Source organism: Pipistrellus hanaki (genome assembly GCF_964339955.1).
Source record: "Pipistrellus hanaki genome assembly, chromosome: 8".
Classification (NCBI taxonomy): Eukaryota; Metazoa; Chordata; class Mammalia; order Chiroptera; family Vespertilionidae; genus Pipistrellus; species Pipistrellus hanaki.
The window spans coordinates 17,948,898-17,972,830 of record NC_140510.1 but is presented as its reverse complement, the minus strand read 5'-3'; the positions used below and the strand labels follow the sequence as shown (position 1 = coordinate 17,972,830).

The following is a 23,933-nucleotide window of genomic DNA, read 5'->3' as shown; positions in this document are numbered from 1 at the left end:
GAGCTTCTTTTCATATGTCTATACTTCTTACACAAACAAAATCGAGATTATATATGGTTTTATTATATTTTCACATAATGGTCTATCATGAGTATCTAACAAATATTTGTGTTCCAAACACCTGACATACTTTTTGCACATAGTAATCCAGCTGTGAAATAGGAATGATAATCCTCAAATAAATAACCAATTTATAGTTAGTTAATATTAATATTTTAATTCATAGTTAATATTAATTAAATGTTACAACTCTAAATATATTACTTATATAATTTTCAAGATTATTTCAGAAACATCACGCCGAAACCGGTTTGGCTCAGTGGATAGAGCGTCGGCCTGCGGACTCAAGGGTCCCAGGTCCAATTCCGGTTAAGAGCATGTACTTTGGTTGCAGGCACACAGTGTGCCGGAGGCAACTGATCAATGTTTCTCTCTCATTGATGTTTCTAACTCTATCCCTCTCCCTTTCTCTTTGTAAAGAATCAATAAAATATTTTTTTTAAAGAAAGAAAAAAAATCAAGAAAACTCCATGAGTGATATGTTATTTTTTCCCTTTTGCAGATGAAAAACTGAGGCATGAAGTGTTTAATAATTTTCCCACAGGCTTCACCCTTACTGGTGTGTTCAGTGGTTAGAGCACTGGCAACAAAGGGTCACAGGTTTGATTCCCAGTCAAGGATACATTCCTGGGTTGCAGGTTCCATCCTGGCCCAGTCAGGTGTGTGCAGAAGTCAACCAATCAAAGAATAACAATTTTCCCACTGAAAATTGTTAAGTGGTAGGCTGAATGTGATCCTGAGTCTTTCTATTTCAGGGCTTTTATTTTTTACCAAACCCTTGTACTAAACGTTACCCCTTAGTGCTGACCCAGAGACATTTTCCTGTACTCACCATTTATATGCCCTTTAAAGCTCTCCATTTTCTCTCAAGGTCTTTGTGTGGCATTAGAGTTCATTGCATGATGGCTTTGTAGAGCAGCTAAGTCTGTGCTGCCTGCCTGTCTTGTTAGAGGAGCTGAAATACTTACTAAATCATGTTGCCTTCCAATTCATGCTAACACTCTGTTCTAAGTTGCCTAATATCTGGCTGTGGTTTCAGTAGTCCTGGGATAATGTCATTTTGATCCACCTGCAGATTTCTAATTTCATCAATCTATCCATTCAGTGTCTTAAAATCCCCTTGAATTTATTTATTATACTTTCTTAAAAACTTTACTTTAATACTGGATCATATTCCAAAAAAGAAAATAAGTGTCTATTTAGGGATAAAACTACTGTATATGACTCAGATGTCCATAGATTATGTTTGTGTTGGCACTTTGCTTGCAACCTATCTTTCTTTTTTAAAATTCATGATTACTATCTGATTTTCTTTTCAAAATAGCCTATGTTGAAACTAATAACTATAAGTCCACCTGCATTTTTACTTTTTTTTTAAGGCTACTTTTTAGTATAAAGGATAATTCTCAGTTTAAAAAATCAAATCATCTTTTGCTGTTTTATAAGACAAGCTGATGAGAAATGTGGTCTTGAAAAGTTTTATCTTGTATTATGAGGAAACTAGAAGCCCAGTGCGGAATCCCACGGCCCCACCCACCCGCATGCGCCTTGCCATGCTTGCAGCCCCGCACAGCCGCGTGCATTCACTGCGTACGCAGCCTCCTGGTGACCAGTCTTTGGTCGTTTTGGCATTATGACCACTGGGTTCTTATATAGTTAATCAAAACTTGACCAGAGACTTAAAAGGAATCTGCTTTGGAAGAAAGGGATGTCACAGGATATATAGTTACTGGAATCTGTTATGAATAGTTTGTTTTCAAAGGATTAAGAATAAGGAATGATGGTTCTTTAATGAAAGATTAAGAATAAGGAATGATGGTTCTTTAATGAAATCAGGGCATAGAGAGAATGATCTTTCATAGACAGTGTAACTTATTTGTACTAAAAGAAAAATTGGGGAATGATTATAAAGGATGTAAGATTGGGAAGATGATCAAGGAAATAAACCATGAAAAAAACTAGCCTGTCATTCTAAATGCTCTTTAAAATTAACTTTGGTAGAAAGTAAAATGGATCACCCTTATAAAATGTATTCTTGTTACTTGGTTCTTTATTAGTACTTCGAAGCTCCCATGGTGGTTAGCACAGTGCCTTTGGCTGTAGAATATAATAGCTATTGAATGAATGTTGAAAGTGATCTGAAGTTACTTGAAATTTGTTTAATAAATAAATGCAATAACAAAATAAATTTTTATTTGTAATATTTTTTTAATTAGTGATTTGCCTGTGTTCTCATAAAAATGTTTAAAGCATTTTTTTACTCATGGTAGGAAATTGGGTTTCATTAAAGTTTGAGGATGAGTATTTTGTCTGTGAAAGCCAGATATATGTGTGTTATGAGCCTGATGAATATAGTAAATTTTGACCCAAATTTAAAGTAGATAAGCATTTTCCTTCTGTAAAACCTGGAGTAGCATGTCCTAAATACATTTGTGTTCTTTCTGACTTATTCAGGGAAGCAGTGTTTCTTAGTCCTACGTCAGCAGCAGTTTAACGTCCAGGCTCTTGTGGCAGTGGGAGACCATGCAAGCAAGCAGATGGTTAAGTTTGCTGCCAAGTAAGTAAGCAATTATATCCTGTTGTCAGAATAAACAATGGTGGGAACCAAGACTCCCATGGGTTTGGACCATTTTCATACATTAACATCAATGCTTCGTTTGTTTAAAAATGTAGTTATTTAAATTGTCGGTTCAGTGTGCTGAATACATTAAACTTACAAAAGAGAAAATATGGAGCACAGGCTTAAAATTCATTGGGAACTGCTGAAGCAGCACTCTCCACAGACAAGTCACATTTACTTTCAAGTAGAGTAACAAAAAGCCTGGCAGCCCCCACATAGCAAGGCAACTTTATTTTGTGGTGTTTGAGCTTCATTTCCTCTTTCCCTCCCTCAGTATCTGATTTGCATATTGATCAACAAGTTTTCTAACTGAATAAAAGTGTATAAAATAAAAGAATGTAGTTTTGCAAATGATTCCCTCTGAAGGACTTTTTAAAAAGTAAAAATTGCTTTGTTTCCCCAAAAGTCTTGCTGTCTGGCTCAGAGTTTCTGTAGAAGCTCATTGTTTTGTTCAGTTTTCAAGAAATGGGATATTGAGATAGCATAGTAGTTCCACGTTAATAATGGTTGGTGATATGGCTAGTTTTTTTCATTTGTATGTTTTTCTCAATTTAATTGAAATTTTATTTCTATGATAATGATCAAAGAAGACTTGGAAAATGGACGATCTTTATATTTTAAGTAGTAGAGTATTTCATAGGCATAAATGTTTTTTAAAGAAATTCAATCTAGAGTAAGTGTATATTTTTTCTATTGATTTTTATGTCTGTTCTTTAGATGTATGCTGTCAAAGATGAGTTAACCACATAGAATTATCAACTTATAACTACAAAAAAACTAAAAAATTATATAATTTAAGACTAATTTATGTTTGGGCCCTCCATGACTCCTCCAGCATAGTATTTTACATATAGTGGATGCTTAGCCACTGGTTTTGGTTTAGAGATTTATTTATCAAATTCAGTTTTATCATCCCATATCACAGTGTTTTAATATAGTAGATGTTCAGCATCTGGTTTTACTGTAGTTTAGAGATGTACTTATCAAAGTTAAAGGTTTTTTTTGTTTTGTTTTAAATATATTTTTACTGATTTCAGAGAGGAAGGGAGACGGAGAGAGAGAAACTTAAATGTTGAAAGAGAATTATTGATCGGCTGTCTCCTGCACACCCCACACTGAGGATTGATCCCCAATCCCCAAACAGGGCATGTACCCTGACCGAGAATCAAACCGTGACCTCCTGGTTCATAGGTCAACACTCAACCACTGAGCCATGCCAGCTGGGCTCAAATTTAGTTTTATTGTATCACAGCGATACCTGCACTCTGGTATAAAAACTCCAGTGTCATTAATTACATGGCTTCTCACTGGTGAACTCAGTAGTATTAGTACTATTAGTACAGTAATCCCATCTCTCCCTACCTCCCACTGATGTTGCCCAGAGACTGTCACTTTCATCTCTTCTACCTGTATCTTTTGATATTTAGGTTTGTTGATTTCATCTCATAGTCCTGCAAAGGTTTGTGCTTGTGGATTGCATATATCATCTAGCCTTTAAAGGTCAATCTCTGTCCTATGAAATGGGGTATAAATAAGCTTGGACCCTAGAAATAAATGTTGCATATAGAGCCTTTGAGCCCCTGGATACCACAGACATATATGCTAAATTATATTTAACTAGAGGCCTAGGGCCCTTCAGCCTGGCCTGCAGGATCGGGCCAAAACTGGCTCTCTGACATCCCCCGAAGGGTCCCAGATTGTGAGAGGGCATAGGCCAGGCTGAGGGGTCCCACTAGTGCACGATTGGAGCCGGGGAGGGACTCAAGAGGTTGGCCAGCTGGGGAGGGACCGCAGGAGGGCTCCAGAGTGTGACCGGCCCATCTTGCTCAGTCCTGATGGGCTGGACCCCAGCAACTAGCTCACCTACCAGTCAGAGCGTCTGCCGCCTGGTGGTCAGTGCACATCATAGTGAATAGTTGAGTGTCATTAGCATATCATTAGCATATTACACTTTGATTGGTTGAACAGATGACCGGACACTTAGCATCTTAGGCTTTTATTATATAGAAACTAGAGGCTCGGTGCATGAAATTCGTGCACAGGGGGCGAGGGATGTCCCTTAGCTCTCCTGTGACCTCTCGTAATCTAGGACCCCTCAGGTAGGCCTGACTGGCAATCATGGCCTTCTAGGGGTTTCATTCCCCTGGCTGCCAGCAGCTGGCCTCACCCACGCTGCTGCCACTACTTGCCATCTGTCTGGCGCTGCCCCCTGCCGCTGGTCACCTTCCTCTGCTAGCAACAGGCAAGGGATACGGTTCTTTAAAAATCTTTATTTCTACTTGCCTGAGAAATATAAAAGTATGAGATTCAGTATGGTATTAATTTACTATAATTGCAAGAAGTTACTTGACATGTAAAACAAGCCTCTGCCTGCCTTAGAATTCGAATATAGATTTTTATTATCCAAAAGTAGTTTAATATTTTAAAAAATAATTGATGCTTTTGGGTTCTGTTTTTAACTAGCAAAAATATATGGTTTCTCATGTTTGGGCATTTTGAATTCTTAATGAATTATACAATTTAATTTAAATCATTGTGCTATATTTAATAGTGCTTTATTTTTTAAAAATATACATTATTTTGTTGATGCATTACTCAAAAAACTAGTATGTGGCAACTTTATAGCCTGTCCTCTTTTCTATCTAATTTTATATTACAGCTTTTCCAAGACTTAAAAATTACTAATTTGAACGTGGGTAGTTATGTAGATTTGTGGACATATTTCTCATTGAGTATAGTAAAATTCAACTAATTATTTCTGACAACTAGAAGGCCAGCAAAATTGTTTCCAGTTTTGCTGAAAATCTTTAATATTCAAGCGTCTGTAAGTATTAAAATTTTAACAGTTTTGTTGATATTAGAATATGTAAACATGTAGAAAGAAATGCTTAGTGTAGTATCTTTTTCACCTTTATTGATACTAGGGTCGGGGGGGGGGGGGGGATAATGAAGTAGATACAAACAACAAAATAATGGTTACTGGGAGGAAGGACAAAGCAGATAAAGGGAGTCAAATACATAGTGACGGAGGGAGACTAGACTTCAGGTGGTGGGCACACAACGGAGTATACAGAAGTCATATTATAAAGATATACACCTAAAATTTACACAATATTAACCAGTGTCACCCCAATAAATTTAACTTTTAGAAAGCATGCTATGCCCTAGCTGATTTGGCTCAGTGGATAGAGCGTTGGCCTGCAGACTGAAGGGTCCCGGGTTCGATTCTGGTCGGGGGCATGTACCTTGGTTACGGGCACATCCCCAGTGGGGGGGGGGGGGGGGAAGGGTGCAGGAGGCAGCTGATTGAAGTTTCTCTCTCATTGATGTTTCTAACTTTCTACCCCTCTTCCTTCCTCTCCGTGAAAAATCAATAAAATATATATTTAAAAAATAAAATAAAAAGCATGCTATGAAAATAGTGGAGGGAAAGGTAGTTAGAAACTAGAAATTTATGTTTATAAAGTTATTTTTCTTTAATAATTTTAGTATAAAAATATAGTTATAATTATAAACATGAAAACTAAAATTCACTAGACTACTTTAATAATTGCATCTATATTTGCTTACTCTTTTGCCTTTTCTTATCATCAGCAATGCCATAGTTCATTTTACACATTCTTATCACTCTATATGTGAGAAAACACAAAGTTACTCAACGAAGCAGCTATGTGGTATATGCAATTAATGGGGAAAACAAGACCACCAACTCAGATATTAAAATTAGAATTTATCCTTTACTAAGATTCTGGACACAGGAAGGAAGGATTTGCCTAGATAACTGATGGTGTTCCTTAACACATCAGGCTCTTTGTTAAACACTTGTACCAGCTAAACCCTCTCCTAAATTGCTCTCTTGTCAGCAAGGAAGGAGATCTTGGGACATTCAGGTTTGGGTGTCCTTTTGGGTTAATTTTTTGTAAAGTGGTCATATTCGGTCAGTTCTGCTGTAATGTAACAGATGCATTCCTAAAATCACTGCTATGCAAAATTATGCATTAAGAAATTCAAGATTTATATGGAAAACTAGAGGCCCGGTACACGAAATTCGTGTACTGGGTTGGGGGAGTGGGGTCCCTCAGCCCAGCCTGTGCCCTCTCGCAGTCCAGGAGCCCTCGCTGTATGTCTGACTGCCAGCTTAGGCCCACTCCCCTTAAGCCAGCAGTTGGACATCCTTAGAGCTGCCACAGAGCCGCTGTGCTCGCCAGCCATGAGCCAGGCTCAGGGCTTCTGGCTGAGTGGCACTCCCCTTGTAGGAGCACACTGACCACCAAGGGGCAGCTCCTATGTTGAGCATCTGCGCCACCCTCCCCCCCCCCCCCCCCCCCCCCAGTGGTCAGTGCGTGTCATACCGACCGGCTGTTCCACCATTTGGTCTATTTGCATATTAGCTTTTTATTTTATAGGGTGGGTTATATAGCACAACCAAAAATTTTATTAGGGAAATCATTTTATAATAAACTTAGTATAAAAAAATAGGTAGAATAGTTTTCCACATATTAAATGAGTGAGAAGTACAACAATAAATATCTCACTTTATCTTTAAAAATACATGTTGTGTTCTTGTGGGAGTGGGTGTCAGAAGAGTTGCAGCTTGTAAATTGTGGGGGAAAGAAAGCTGTCCAAAGGAAAGTTGTACCACCAAGTGGATGGATGTAGCTTATAACACATAGAAATTTGGAGAGTGTGTGTGTTCCATGTGTTCCTACATGGCTTAGTTCACCAAAGAATCGTTTTCTATATTGACCTAGTGGCTCTCACTAATGAAATCTGCATAGACAAACACAAAATTCTCATTATGCTCAGATTGATCCCTAATGGTCAGCTGTGTTGGATATAATTTACATCAAAATAATGTTATAGTAAAACTATGCTCTTAAAAGAGACAATATATTTGTCAGTGAGTACTAGGTAAAAGCATAAGTCTTATCTGTCTGCTGACTGCTTATGTGTGGGGTAAGGAAAAGAACATGAAAGTTTTTAGTTTGAAAAACTATGCCAAAATGACACCATTAATCTGGAGTAAATTCTCAGAGGATCTGGGACTAAACCCTAGACACTCTGGAGCTGGGATGAACTTACCTTTCCTTAGAACACGTGGCCAGGTAAAGAGTGGATACTAAACAGCGGGAGGCTCTGATAGCAGTGAAGAAAGGGATAGTGCTTATGGATGTTGTGTAAATGAAGAGAAGATCGAGCCTTTCAGTTTGTGAAAAGCCCAAACACTAAAATAGGTCGTTTTACTGAAAATCATTTTGTTTTTCTGGCTGATAGTATTCTCTCATTTTAAGTGTTTTCAAATATATATGGAACTCTGTGGCCTTAAAATTTCTTCCTTGTACTCCACTATCTTCACCATTACTTTTAACAGCTCACTCCCATGGCCACACCTTGGTTTTTGCTCCCCAGAACTTTATTTTAAAAGCAATCTCCCATTTTCTGCTAGTTTTTTCTGTCCCATTTTGACTTCACGCAACCTCAGTTCCATTCCTAGCACTCCTACTGAATCCTTAACCACTGTTCCCTCTTTGTTTCTCTTGCCCTGCGAATACCCTAGACCCATGGTCGGCAAACTGCGGCTCACGAGCCACATGCGGCTCTTTGGCCCCTTGAGTGTGGCTCTTCCACAAAATACCACAGCCTGGGCGAGTCTATTTTGAAGAAGTGGCATTAGAAGAAGTTTAAGTTTAAAAAATTTGGCTCTCAAAAGAAATTTCAATCGTTGTACTGTTGATATTTGGCTCTGTTGACTAATGAGTTTGACTACCACTCCCCTCGACATTCCCCTACCCCAGTATTTCCCGAACTTCTCTCATGATGAGAATCACCTGGTGGAGTTGTTAAAATACAGATTCCTGAATCCCAACGAAGAAGCTAAACTAGAATTTTGGGGAACATACAGGTAAAATTGTATACTTAGTGCTCTGAGCACTTCTTTGTTGGGATTCAGGAATCTGTATTTTAACAACTCCACCAGATGATTCTCATCATGAGAGAAGTTTGGGAAACACTGCCCTACCCCATAGACTCCTGACCCAATAACCCTAACATCAGGGTTAAATAGTAATTGTATATTGTGGCACAGCGATTTTTATTCCTCAGCTGGCTCAGTAGGATATATTGTACTTTAGCATGAAAATAGAAGTTTATAGGCTGCCTATTTTCATTATTTCTCTGAACTCTTCCTGGTCTATTTCTCTTTACCCTTAGTTTCCTAAGTATAATTAGAATTAGAATAGAAAAATTTGGAAACCACTGTGAATTTTACAACTTAAAATATTATCACTTTTATTTTGATTAAAAATAGCACATGAACATCATATAAATTTTGGTAGATTCTGTTACTTATTTAAATAAAACAAGAAATTCTACTTGTAGATATTAGTAGCTTTAAAAATTTTAGGGACCAATGAAGAATGAGGTAATAAGCTAACAGCTTAGTGAGCCAACTAACCAGTCTGCTAAAATCTTTGGTTGGAAAATAGCATAGGGTAGAAATACGTTCATGAAAAAAAGTTTATTTCTATCATTTAATTCTGTCTTAGATCGGTTTTTATATAATGAAATGTGTATACTAGGACAGTGCTTAAGGACTGTTTACATCTTCTCAGGGCTTTTCCATTTTGAATAGTGCTACCCAAAGAGACTGTCTTTAAAACATTGTGAACTTCCTACACAACAAAGTGGGGAAAATAATGGTATTTATATGTTAATTCTATGAGGCCCTACATTTAAATCTATTCCCTCTGGCCATATACCAATAAAGCAAGGATTCTGCTATTAAAAATATCAAATCAGATAGTTCCAGCTGGGGTTTTCTAATCATTTAAAAGGCAAAATATGAAGTCACTTTTAATATCTTAAGTAGATAACTACCTCAGCATTTACTTTAAGTATTAAACTTGAGATTTTTATCTTTGCCTTATTGACTAAATAATACTGCTAGCAGTTTCTGGCTTTTGATTATTTGCCTTAAGAACATTTAGAGCCTAATGTGGGGTCAGTTGTTTTTCTCAAAATTACCTTTCCTAGGAATATCCAATTCATCAATGTACTAATCTGAAAAGTTGAGTTACCAATTGAATGTAAGTGCCACATGACTCTTCAACACATTATTGTAATCAATTTGTTGGAAAGATCAATTTTCTTATGATTGAATGAATATAATAATGAAGCGGCCAAGTGAGTTACATAGGAAAATTGGCAAATTTCATTTCCTGGAGATCTTTAAGAACAGATCCTTAATTGTGTATTTAAAATGATATGAGCAATACTCATATTCTTCAAAATAGACTTTAAAAGCATCATGCTAAGCGAAATGACGCAGTCGGAGAAAGAAAAATATCTCACTCATTTGTGGAATATAATGAACAACATAAACTGTTGAATAAAAATAGAGCCAGAGGGGAAATATATATATATATACACACACACACTAGAATATAATAGAAGTAATCCTGTTATTTGTAGATTTTTAATATTTCTTACAACTTTTGTGATCTTATACTATTTTAGTACAGTTTTGGTAATATTATTATACTTAAAATTCTTTTATTCTTGAAATATTAATGTTTATTGCATGTAATATATGTAAGATCATTTTTATTGAATAATTGGTGTTTATGGCATGTAACGTTATTATATTTAAGATTGTTTTTCTAGAAATAAAAAGACGGGGGGGAGGGGGGGGAAGGACCACAGTTCGTTTGAAAAAGCAGTTGTTAAAGTTAAAAATTATATTTTGTTATTTGTGATTATTTAACATGCCTCCCTCCCAACATAAAATTTTTTGGATTCTGGAATAAGAAAAAAAGACTTTTTCAGACTGTTATTTCTATACATTTTTTAAAAAATTTTTCTTCGTATTAGTCATTGTGGTTAAGTGATTTATTGATAGCTGATGAGTCACAAGTATCTTTCCCATTCTCCAATGAGTCACCTAGCTACGTGCAAGTTTGTTTATTTTGCTTTTAGATCTTTTACAAAAGAATAAATATTTTACATAATTAGTAAGCTAAAATTCAGTTTGCTGCATTGTTTTAAAATTATAAAATAACAAAATCCTCAAAAGTCTCATTGATTTAGAAAACTTATTTAGTCTCATTGATTTAGAAAATTATTTAGCACCTGCTCTGGTAAAGGCACTATATTAGGCTTGTACACGATGATACATATAATACTTAAGAAACTTAATTTGGGGAGAGAGTAAAAATAGATAAACAGCTGCATACAGAGACATGTTACAGCTTCTTTGGTGGAAGTATATGTATAGATCACCTATAGTTGAGGTCCACAGGGAGTTTGGTATGTGGGTATCCTTTGAGCATCATGTGGATAAGTTGGTAAACATAGGCAAGACCATTATACTGTTGTGGTTTGCAACTCTGAAACTAAGTGGTTTATAAAGAGGCAGTTACCTATTGTAGGAGAAACAGAACTTCTGTATTTGGCCCTGTCCAGTTCAATATTTGTATTGAAAACTTCAATAAAGATATACTTTAAAAGTAGGTCTAAAATCTAGTTTCAAAATTCCAGAGAGTTAATGAGATTAATTCTTCTAACTATAACTTTAAATATAACTTTATGTTGTTTTATACAATGATTCTGATGAATTTCTGTTGAGGCTGGCAACAATAGCAGGACATCAAGATGCCTCAGCATTATTGGAGAAGGTAGCATGATTCTTGAGCATTATGAAAATTATTCATGAAGACCTGTTTTTTCCTGTTTCTTTCACATCCTATCTAATAAAGAGGGTCTATGCTAATTGACCATCACACCCTCACAAAGCTGGCAGCACCCACAGCCACAAGATGGTGGCACCCAGTCCCCTCAACTCTGCCAAGGCAGCAGGCGCACAGTACAGCATGGCCCACCCCCCTGGCAGATCCAGCTTCTCCAAACACCTGCCTCCAGAGGCCCCTGGTCCCCTCAGCCGCCCAGCCGCCCAGGGCCAGCCCAAGGCTTGCGCGGCCAGCAATGGCAGCAGCAAGAGATGTGATGGGGGCATCGCCTTCCCCTGATCACTGGGTCCCCTTCTGACCCTGAGGGTTCCCGAACTGTGAGAGGGGGAAGGCTGGGCTGAGAGACACCCCCCTTCCCCCAGTACATGCTTTTTCATGCACCGGGCCTCCCTCTAGTAAACTATAATGGAGTTTGGCAGCTCATGAGCTTTTAAGATTGAGAATGTACTATTTCAAAGTGAGCTGATGATACATTCTGTAGTAGTTAAAATTAGGTGCTAATTTTTAAGTATAACAATTCTCTAGTCATCTGTACATGGCTTTACTAGCTGTGTGATCTGAGGCTAATTAGTTGACCTTTTACTCTCAGTCTCTTCAACTGTAAAATTGTGATAGTACCTACCTTGTAGACTTTTGTGAAGTTTAAGCAAGATGGTATATATGTAAACTACTTCACATAGGGACTAGAACATAAAAGGAAATTGATGTGGGAATAGTGATAGTAAAGGTATTTATATATATGAAGATAAGTTTCATTGTACTATAAATAAAAAAATAAAACTATGCTTCAACATTAAAAAACAGAGAAAATGAACAAAATTTCTGTAGAAGGATGACAGAAAATTTATGAAGCATTCCATATTTTTTGCAAATGAGAAAAAATGTGAAGGTGTATAGACCAAATAGTAAAACAGTGATTATAGGAAGAGTGGTTGGCTATATAATAGGGGACTTACATTTTTAAATTTACATGTTTGTTTAACACTAGTGGCCTGGTGGATGAAATTCGTGCACAGGTAGGGTCCCTAGTCCAAGCCGGCAATCAGGGCCGATAGGGGCCTACCAGCTGTTGGCCAGGGCCTTCCTTAGTTCCGCACTGCCCCCTGGTGGTCAGCACACATCATAGCAAGCGAGCAAACTCCCGGTTGAACTCCCAAGGGGACATGTTGCATATTAGCCTTTTATATATATAGATTGGAATTTTTAGTAATAAGTACGTATAATCTCCTATAATATATTATAAAAAATGTTCAGCGATAACTACTCAGCCCAATAGTTGATAATATTATCTATAGCTACCTTAACCCTATATGTAAAGCTTGATATCTTCTATCTGTATTAGTACTATAGTTGATATATTAACTGTTCTCTCCTTTTTGAATCAGGTTACTTCTTTGTATTTCTAATGCTGTTCTCTTTTGATTTTTTTTTTTTTTTTAATTTCTCCTCTACTCTCCCACCCAGAAAATAGCATGACCCATGTGGCTCAATTGGTTGGAGCATCATCCCATGTTCATTTCCAGTCAGGGCACATACCCAGGTTTCAGGTTCGAAACCCAGTTGAGGCACATACTGGAGGCAACCAGTAGATGTTCCTCACATCGATGTTTCTCTCCCTCTTACCTCCTCTCTCTAAAATCAGTAATGAACCAATGAATGGATGAATGAATGAGTAAATGTAAAATAATGATGGTGAGAATGTGGAGAAATTGGAACCTTTGTGCATTGCCAGTGGGATTGTAAAGTGGTACAGCTGCTTTGGAAAACAATATGACGGTTCCCCAAAATTAAACGAATTTTTATGATTCAGCAATTCCACTTTTAGGTAGATACCCAAAAGAATTGAAAGCGGGTACTCAAACAGATCAAAGCATTATTCACAATAAACAAAAGGTTAAAACAACCCATCATTAGATGAATGAATAAACAAACTGTGGCATGTACATATAATGGAATATTATTCAACCTTAAAAAGTAATGAAATTCTGATATATGGCTATAATGTGAATGAACCTTAAAAACATTATGCTGAGTGAAATAAGTCAGACACAAAAGGACAAATATGATTCCACTTCTTTGAGGGGCCTAGAATAGTAAAATTCATAGACACAGATAATAGAATAGAGATTATCAAGAGCTGGGGTAGGAAGTAGTTGGAGGGAAAGGAATTTAAATTTTTAAAAATAATTTTTAAACTATTTTCCCAATTAGAATGAAAACTCCATGAAGACAGGACAGGTACTGTGATTGTATAGTTCAGTACTACACACCTTGTACCTGTAATTAGTATCAGTTAAGCCCTAGCTAGTTTGGCTCATGGATAGAGCGTCCGCCTGCCAACTGAAGGGTCAAGGACACATGTACAGATTGTGGGCTCGATTCCCAGTAGGGGGTGTGTAAGAGGCAGCCGAGCAGTGATTCTCTCTCATCATTGATGTTTCTATCTTTCCCTCCTCCCTTCCTCTCTGAAGTCAATGAAAGTATGTTTTTTTTAAAACTTGATAGCCAACTCTAAATATTTTTATGAAATACTTTATGTAAAGAATGGTGCTTTTTATGATTTTATTTTCTAAAGATGGTAGAAGTTAGAAGTTAACTATTAAATTGACGGTTGACAGTTTCTAAAGGATGACATGAAGTCTGTTGTGCCTATCAAGGCATTTTTAATATCAAGGCTATACTAATTCATCTTGTTTGTAGAGTGATTAATTATTTGTAGGCTCAAAAGGGTAGTTGGGAAATGAAAGCAGTATAAAACACAATGCAGTAGTAGTGTGCTTTGGGAGGCAGTGGCAATAATAAAAATAGCTGACTTAGCTCTTGAAAAAAAGATGTGTTTTATTTGCTTCATCCATTTCTCCTACAATAAAATAGTTCCCAGGAGTTCTCTGCTTTTCACTATGGATCTTCTTCCTTCCAGGGCTTTTAGTTGACTATTAGACATAACCTCTTTCAAAATACAGGTATAGTGGCATTCGTTTCTAAAAGTAATGCACATAAAGTATTAAGCCATCTTAACATACAATATTAGTTAAAATCACTAGACGTTTTGTACAAAATGGAATTTTATCTAATACAGACAGTAGTTTATTCAAGTATTCCTATCCCTCTTGTATTGACTCTATACATACTATACCTTTATTAGTTCTAACTAGCAAGTTCTAGTCTGACCCTTTTTCACAAATTTGACTTTTTTATTTTAAGGTTTTTTTTCTTCTAAATTCATTTATGTCTTTAAATAAATAGGGGTAAATAGGATATAAGTATAGATAAAGAGACATAGGTATGTATGTAGTTGTAGATATAGAGATATTACAGCTAAATTATCCAAGGTTTAAACATAATGGAATGATTTTACTAATATCTAAATAGGCTACTTTTATTTATTAACAACATGTAGCTTCTATATACTGAGTTGAAAGGGCAAAAAAATTATAAGCATCCTCTATATCTGGTTAATCCTACTTTTAATCGATTCAGTAGACTAATTTGTGATTACAGAAGTTTAACTCTGGCCCTAGTTTAAGAAATAGGTCAGGTTTTCAGAAGTTCTTTTGGAGTTATTTAGTATTGGGAACAATATTTAAATGCTGGATGTTTTCTAATCTAACTGATCAAGTATTTTTTAGCACGTAATATTACTGAATTAAATGAAGTACTGAAGTTAGGCTTCGTTCCAAGTTTCAGATCCTGGATAAAAGGAATCATCTGGTACTTCTGAGAGAGAAAGAAGATAAAATTTTGTTTTCTGTAATTGAAACTTCAGTTAGCCTTAGACAGAGTATCTTTACCATATTTCAGTTTGTTTCTGAAAAGATACTAGTTGAGAGTAGATGTGTTTATTGAGTTGGCTTGAAGAAGACTATCTGGAAGGGAATCAGAGAGGGTGAGATAGGAGACCCAAGATGGCCAAGGAAATAGTGGAATGGAGCAGTTCGAGCTCTGGTTGGGACAAGTCACGTTACTTTATGAAGCAACACACTCGTCAGTAAGAAAAAGAAACACCTTCCTTATGGAAAGGTCTAAGGTGAGCAGCAGAGTTTTCACGAGGCCTGAATTAAATACTCCTGTATCCGGTTTGCTCATGCAAACAAACAGGGCACCTGGTAGCAGTAATCACATTGACCAAAAGCTCAGTGACATTAGACAGCCAGTATTAGCCTTTTTAACAATAAATTGAAGCCTCTTGTGCCTTTGGGACACAGAGGAGCCTTATCTTAGCTTACCAAATGTCTCAATTGCCATGATAAATTATGAGTTTCTTCAATACACAGGTTTAGTTAGTATAAGGTGGTAGCCCTAGGTCAGAAGACTTATGTGTGTACCATTGATTTTTTTTTTTTTTTTTAAGGTAGTTGGTAACAGACACTATGAATTTTTAGGCAGTGGAGCAAAGTGAAGTGAAAAATTTTTTTTCTTCACCATTTTCCATCTATTCTTATTTTGATCCTTTTCCCAACCCTGAGAACATGTTCATTGAAATGGATTGTGGTGTTCTCTTTTGTAAAATAAGTATTGTTGGATTTCTGGAATCTTGTCAATTAGCACCATAACTACTAAGGAAGGACTCAATACCTCTTCAGAATACATAGAATTTTCACTCTGAGAGTTACATCTTTTGTTTATATTCTGTATGATTCTGGATAGGAATTTGAACCATGAGAGGTTAATACAAAAGTTAAGGAGGGTTTATGACATAGCAGATAAACAGGGAGTCTAGAGCAGATTTTCCTGCAAAATTCAAGTTTGCTGTTGAATTCTGCTGCCCAGAAGATGCATTCATTTTACTCTATGTATATTTTGCTTCATATAAACATTAAAACATTTTTTTTATTGTTTGCAGAGAGAAAAGTTATTGGTTGCAGAGAGAAAAGAGGAGAGGGGGAGAGATTTAAAAAAAAAACAACAACCATAAATAATGAGAGAGAGAATCATTAATGGGCTGCCTTCTTCACGCCCTCTACTGGGAATCAAGCCTGCAACTTAAGCATGTGTCCTGACAGCAAGTCGAACTGTGACCTCCTGGTTTAGAGGTCAACGCTCCACCATTGAGTCATGTTGGCTGGGTGACATTCTTAAATGGGATTAACAATCCAATGATTGTCTGCCATAAATTCAGTAAATGACAGTGTATATTCTATAGGCAGTGAGGATTTAATTGCAGCACCCCAATGTCTTTTTATTACCTTGAAATGTTTCGAGTTGGCCTTCTTCTGTTATTTAGTTCCATTTCATCCCAGTAATTGCATTTATTGAAGCCAATGTTTTTTGTTATAGGAAATGCTGATCTTAGTAAATTTCAACTATAGGGAGGGAAATGTTCTTTAATAAATAATTGAAAGACTTTTTCCTATTGTGATTCAGTGCTGGTTCTTTTATAACCAGAGTATTTTATGAATGGTAATTAAATGATGGCATCTAGAAAATCTTCTCTTCAAGGAATCTCACAAGGTATGCTGCATAGTAGTGTATTGTTAAATACTCTGGGTTTATCTCAAGTGGTTTACTCTATTAAAGAAGTATCTAATATATTCAGTTTTATTGTTGAAACACCAAATGAGTTCTGACACTCTGATGAGATGATTAAAGCCGGGAATTTTTTTCTTTTGACAGCATCAACAAAGAGAGCATCGTAGATGTAGAAGGTGTTGTGAGAAAAGTGAATCAGAAAATTGGAAGCTGTACGCAGCAAGATGTAGAGCTACATGTTCAAAAGGTAACTTTTTTCAAAATATAAAATTGTTGCTCTAACAGGTTTGGCTCAGTGGAAGGGGTCACAGGTTCAATTCGGTACCTTGGTTGCAGGCACACCCCCAGTAGGGGGTGTGCACGAGGCAGCTGATCAATTATTTCTCTCTCGTCATTGTTTTTAACTCTCTATCCCTCTCCCTTCCTCTCTATAAAAGAATTAGTAAAATATAATTTTATATAAATATATATATATATATATATATATATATATATATATATATATATATATATATATATAGTGGCCCTAGCCAGTTTGGCTCTGTAGACAGAGCATTGGCCTATGGACTGTAGGATCCTGAGTTAGATTGCGGTCAAGGGCACATACCTGGCTTGTGGGCTTGATTCTCAGGGAGGGAGCATGAAGGAGGCAGCCAATCAATGATTCACTTGTATCATTGATGTTTCTAACTCTCCCTTCCTCTCTGAAATAAAAATATTTTAAAATATATCTATCTATAATAATAAAAGTGTAATATGAAAATCAACCGAACAACCAATAGCAGAACAACCATTTGGATGACCATGATATGACATGCACTTGTGCCAGGCCAGCCAAGGCAGGGATCTGGCCATCACCCCATGATTGCCCTGCAGAGGGAGGCCCAGGCCACCAGTCAGCAGGGCAATCGATCCATCAGGGGGCTCCACAATTGCCCCAAAAAGGGAGGCCCAGGACACCAACTGGCAGGTGGTTAGGTCCTCCCTCAATAGGAGGCGATCGATCACATGATCACCGTGCAGAGGGCAACCCAGACCACTAACCAGCAGGCTGCAGTGGGTGGGCGGGGCCTCCCTCTGCAGGGGTGATTCATTGTGGAGCCCCAGTCTGGTGAGAAGGGCCTACCTCTTTGGAGCCCCGTGATAGGTCACCCCAAAGAGGAAGGCCCAGGCTACCTGGCCAGTGGCACTGTGGCAGATAACCTGGGCTTCCCTGTACAGGGGGCAATCCATCACAGAACCCTGGCTGGGTGGGCAGTGCCTACCTCTTTGAGGCGATGGATCACAGGGCTCCCGGACTATGAGAGTACAGGCTGGGCTGAGGGAACCCCCCACACTGAATGCACGAATTTTGTGCACCAGGCCTCATTGTCAATTGTGAGTTTGGTTGATGCTTCCATTATAGAGAAAGGTCATATAGCGATATTAAAATATTTCTTCTAATTAATTTCATTGTGCACGAATCTGTGCACTGGGCCACTAGTCCTATCTATAATAATAAAAGAATAATATGCAGATTGACCATCACCACTACACCCACAATGCATGCCCACCAGCCAATCAGAGCGAGTATGCAAATAAACCCAACCAAGACGGCTAGGCCACAGAGAACAGGAGGGAGGCTTAGGTTTCCCAGGCAATGAAAGAAGCAAGCTTTCCACCTGCCCTTGCCGGGCTAAGCCTCCACTCAAGGCTACAAAGTTTCAATTATAGAAGGTAAACAAATCTCAACAGAAATGGGGGCAGCCACAGAGCTGGAGAGAGCAGGCTAGGGTTGACCCCAGCAATGGAGAAAGCAAAGCTTTCCGCACACCCTGGCTGGCCCAGGCCTCTGCTTAAGGCTACAAAGTTTCAAAAAAGTTTCAATTATAGAAGGTACATAAATCCCAATAAAAATGGCTGCCGGCAACTGAGTGAGCAGGAGCAGAAGGCTTGACCCCACTTAGGCTACCAAGTTTCAATTGTAGAAGATAAATAAATTCCAGATACCAGGGCCTCCGCTTGGGTTGCCAAGGGGTATGGTCGGCCTGCAAACCACCACAGGTCCCTCGCCCAGGCCTCCCCATGCCCCAAGGGAACGCCGACCCTGATCCAGGACACCCTTCAGGGCAAACCAGCTGGCCCCCACCTGTGCACCAGGCCTCTATCCTATCTAATAAAAGAGTAATATGCAGATTGACCATCCAACACACAATATGGCTGCCCCCATGTGGTCAAAGATCCTGCCCCCATGTAGACACAAGATGGTGACCACAAGATAGCCAGCAGGGGAGGACAGTTGGGAGGGACCAGACCTGCAAGGGAGGGCAGTTGGAGGCAATCAAGCATGCAGGGGAAGACAGTTAGGGGTGATTAGGCTGGCAGAGGAGGGAAGTTGGGGGCAACTGGGCCTGCAAGGAAGGGCAGTTGTGGAGGGGGGAGGGACGGGGGGGACCAGGTCTGCAGTGGAGGGCAGTTAGGAGGCACCAGGCCTGAAATGGAGGGCAGTTGAGAGGGACCAGGTCTGCAAGGGAGGATAGTTGGAGGCGATCAACCCTGCAGGGGAGGGCAGTTAGAGGTGGCCAGGCTGGCAGAGGAGGGAAGTTGGGGGCAAACAGGCTGGCAGGGGAACAGTTAACATCAATCAGGCTGGCATGGGAGTGGTTAGGGGTGATCAGGCTGGCAGGCAGAAGCAGTTAGGGGCAATCAAGAAGGCAGGGAGGCGAACAGCTGGGAGCCAGCAATCCTGGATTGTGAGAGGGATGTCCGACTGCCCATTTAACAGGCAGTTTAACATCCCTCGAGGGGTCCCAGATTGGAGAGGGTGCAGGCTGGGCTGAGGGACTCCACACACACACCATGCACGAATTTCATGCACCAGGCCTCTAGTATAAATATAAAATGGTGGCCCTTGCCATTTGGCTCAGTGGATAAAGTGTCACCCTGTGGGACTTGACGGGGGTGAGGCCAGTCGAGTCTAGGTCTCGCATGATTTCGAGGCAGGCGGGTGGGCAGGGACTTGACTCTGGGTCCTGCGGTGCATCACAGATTCTGACAGGAAGGAGATTTTCATATACATTTTATTAATTTTCTTTCATCTCTAACATTTCTATTATAGAGAAAGGGCAAATAGCAATATTAAAATATTTTCTCTATTTAATTCCCTTTTAATGTTCACAAATTTCGTGCACTGGGCCAGTAGTTTATTATAAACTTAATGTTGATAATAAATATAAAGCCCGAAGAGCTTACAAATTTGCCCTCAATAAAAAATAATTATAAAGTATCTCACAAAGCATAAATATTTTATACTAAATAGAATTTTATAATCAATGACTTACCTATTTATTCAAACCAGCAGTTACTGAAAATATACTTTTCACCAAGCACTCTGTGAGGTTCAGAATACTCACAACCAAGTGAAGGAGACGATGAATTTTTACTAGTTCTAAAAAGAATTTTTTAAATATATTTTTATTGATTTTAGAAAGGAAGGGAGAGGGAGAGAGAGCTAGAAACACCGATGATGAAAGAATCATTGATCAGCTGCCTCCTGCACACCCCATACTGGGGATTGAACCCCCAACCTGGGCATGTGCTCTGGGAATCAAACCGTAACCACCTGGTTCATAAGTCGACACTCAACCACTGAGTCACGCTGGCTGGGCAAAAGAATATTTTAAAAGCCCTAGTTGATGTGACTCATTTGATTGAGCGTTATCCCATACTGAGTGGTCTCAGCTTTGATTCCTGGTCAGGGCACATGCTGGGGTTGCAGGCGTGATCCCCAGTAAGGGAAGTGCAGGAGGCAGCCTTTTGATGACTCTTTCCATTCTTCTCCATCTAAAATCAATGAAAAGACATGTTTTCAGAATAAAAGAGGTAGCTGTTCAGTTTTCCAACTTTGCATTGCATATCAGCTTTCTGTTAACTCATCAAAAGGAAATGCTACAATTTGGGTATAGGAGGTGGTGACAAATAATGCTATTTTGCTATGAGGAGGACTGGAGTATCCTTCTGATATGTTTTCCTTTAAGTGTATCACCTAAATGCTAAATGTGATCTACCAACTGGAAGAATATAATTTCCTGAATTAACTAAATAAGGTCTGTTTTCCTTTTGTGCTTTAGCAGGTTTTCTAGGCATAGCTGGGAACAATTAATGGGGTAACATTAAGAGTAGCTAATTCATTATGACCTAACTGCTTTTTAGCACTAAATTATGCAATTAGTGTGAGTGGATGTTGAGGGATATTAACACCATAAAGGACACCCTTGTATGGTGCTCCCAACGAGGAGAGCAGAAGGAAAGGAAATATAATATGTTCGATGAAAGAAAGCAAGGAAGGTATATTTGGGAAAAGCATGAGAAAAGGAAGGAGAGGTACAGCCGAGTTGGGCTGACTTAGATCTGTTGATAGAAATAGCTAAATGCTGTTAACTCATTTGATAATGGCCCCTTCAAATGAAAATGTTTTTATATTCTTTATTCCACTTGATTTTTACTGCAAACCTCATTTTACACAGTACATGTTGAAGTTCTGAAGTTAAGTGACTTGCCTAACAACAGCTATAGTGACAAAGCAAATCCTTAAACCCAGACCCCTCACCTCCAGTTATTATTTATCCATCACATTGGTGAGCACCTAAGAGTTTACAAAGCATATTTTTCCCATTTGACTGTTTCACCAACACAGGGAGGTAGGTAAGAAATATCCCCACTTTGTAGGTGAAAAAACATACACCACATTGTTTGATTTTATTTAGTACATAGTTTCAGTTAAAGATGTATGCAAATATTCCTTCATGTTTAAGTCAATTGTAGATTTTTTTTTAAAAAAAAGCAAAGAATAGCAGGTTTTGTGTGCTTCATGATCTTTTTTTGTAATCTCTCACTTTCAGATTTATGTGATCAGTGTTGCTGAACCCCGTCTGCCCCTGCAGCTGGATGATGCCATTCGGCCTGAGGTGGAAGGAGAAGAGGTAAAATTAAACTTTTTGAGACACTATGCTTCCTCTCTATGTTTAGTGTGCAAAACATTGAAAAGTTGATGCCCGCTGAAACTGGTTTGGTTCAGTGGTAGAGCATCGGTCTGCGGACTGAAAGGTCCCCGGGTTCGATTCCGGTCAAGGGCATGTACCTTGGTTGCGGGCACATCCCCAGTAGGGGGTGTGCAAGAGGCAGCTGATTGATGATTCTCTCTCATCGATGTTTCTAACTCTCTATTCCTCTCTGTAAAAAATCAATAAAATATATTTAAAAAAAAAAAAAAGTAAAATATCATCTTATAAAAAAAAAGAAAAAGAAAAGTTGATGCCCTACTTCTATAAAAGGTACCTGTTGTTATGAGCTTCATTTTTATTTAAGTTTATTCTTACATCAGCAATTCTCAAACATTTTGATCTATGAATCCCTTTACACATTTAAAAATAATTGATCTCACAAGCTTTTGTTTTTGTGGGTATATCTGTCAATATTTGCAGTATTAGAAGTTAAAACAAATTTTTAGTATTAATTTATAGAAAGTAACAATAATATAAATACATCTACAGATCTTTGTAATGCCTGGCTTAATAGGCAACAGTCAGGTCTTCATATTTGCCTCTGCAATAAATCTGATGTGATAGCATACGTTATGTAGCCTTTGCCGAACTCCTCAGCATGATTAGGAGAAAGTGAAAATGAAAAGATATTATGAAAAATAGGTTGATTTATGGACTCCCTGAAGGTGTCTCACTGGTGTCCAGAACATACAATGAAAATCACTACTCATCAGCTTATATCTGTTCCTTCAGTCTTTAATTAGCAGGTAAAATTCAGGAATCAATGAAGGTAGTTCATTCTTCTGATATCTCAATAATGAGGCAAGGCTTTTGGGGTGGGAGATAGAAAGAAAGAATCCCTGTTCATTCTCATTTCTCTTCTTCCCACCTCTTTCTTTTAACAGTAACTTTTCTCTAAACCTGCTTCTGGTTTTTTTGTGTGTTTTTTTTAATCCAGATTGGGGTTTAATGTTAATATACATATACACACACCTGTCACTTAAAAGTACACATGGCTTCTAAAAGTGTTTTTTGGCCCAGCCACCATGCCTCAGTGGTTGAGCATCAACCTATGAACCAGGAGGTCACGGTTGATTCCCAGTCAGGGCACAGGCCTGGGTTGCAGCCTCGATTTCCAGTGTGTGTCATGCAGGAGGCAGCCAGTCAATGATTCTCTCATCATTAATGTTTCTAACTCATTCTCCCTCTCCTTTTCTCTCTTAAGTCAATATATAAAAGAATATGTTTCAAGCGTGCTTTTTGTGTTCTGAAAAAAATTGTAAAATCTGTTTTTCTCTTTTTTTTTTTTTTTTTTTTTTTTTAGGATGGAAGAGCTACTGTTAACCAGGATACAAGATTAGACAACAGAGTCATTGATCTTAGGGTATGCCTCATTTATTTATTAAGTGACATGATTATGCCAAAATTAAGGAGGGCAAGGATAACATACCTGTCTTGGGCTCATTGAACTGATTGTTGTTTGCTTATATGTAGGTATGATAATACAAGAAACCTTTTACCTTTCCGACTGACCCTCCCCCAAAAAAGAATTGCAGGCAACAAGGATAGTATAATAATATTTCATAGGATATTGACTTGCAACTGTTTTAAAAAGACAAAGGAGCATGAAGCCAGTAAAAGTGCTTGCTTCAAGGTGATAACCTGTTTTAGGCAAGTTAGTAAGCAAGTGGAAACATAATAACTACTAATATCACTAGAAAATTGTGAAAGAAATTATGTGTAGATTTTAGAGCAATCTGGTGAAGTTTAGTAATTAATGCCTCAATCCTCTGAATTTGATCTAAGCACAGAATTCCTGATATATAAAAACCCTGGGTGGCAATAACCAGAGGCTGACAAACCAGAAGTCAGTTCTGGCCCTGCCCCCAAGCAAGTGGTTAGGGACTGGCAGGCAGGCAGGCAGGCAGAGTGGTTAGGGGTGATCAGGTAGGCAGTTGGCCCAGACCAGCCAAGCCATTGCACCGCAGCCTGTCGCCTGCAAAGGGAGGCCACCGGTGG

At 38.3% G+C, this 23,933-nt stretch overlaps 1 protein-coding gene across 1 annotated transcript in view; it reads left to right on the top strand.

Moving 5' to 3' along the window:
• The window catches only part of DARS1 (aspartyl-tRNA synthetase 1), a 58,364-nt gene that overhangs the window by 15,227 nt on the left and 19,204 nt on the right, over positions 1 to 23,933 (top strand). The window contains exons 4-7 of the mRNA XM_084892267.1: positions 2,515 to 2,617; positions 17,038 to 17,140; positions 21,774 to 21,854; positions 23,239 to 23,298. Of these exons, the coding sequence (XP_084748393.1) occupies positions 2,515 to 2,617; positions 17,038 to 17,140; positions 21,774 to 21,854; positions 23,239 to 23,298 (347 nt within the window). The remainder of the gene's footprint in view (positions 1 to 2,514; positions 2,618 to 17,037; positions 17,141 to 21,773; positions 21,855 to 23,238; positions 23,299 to 23,933) is intronic.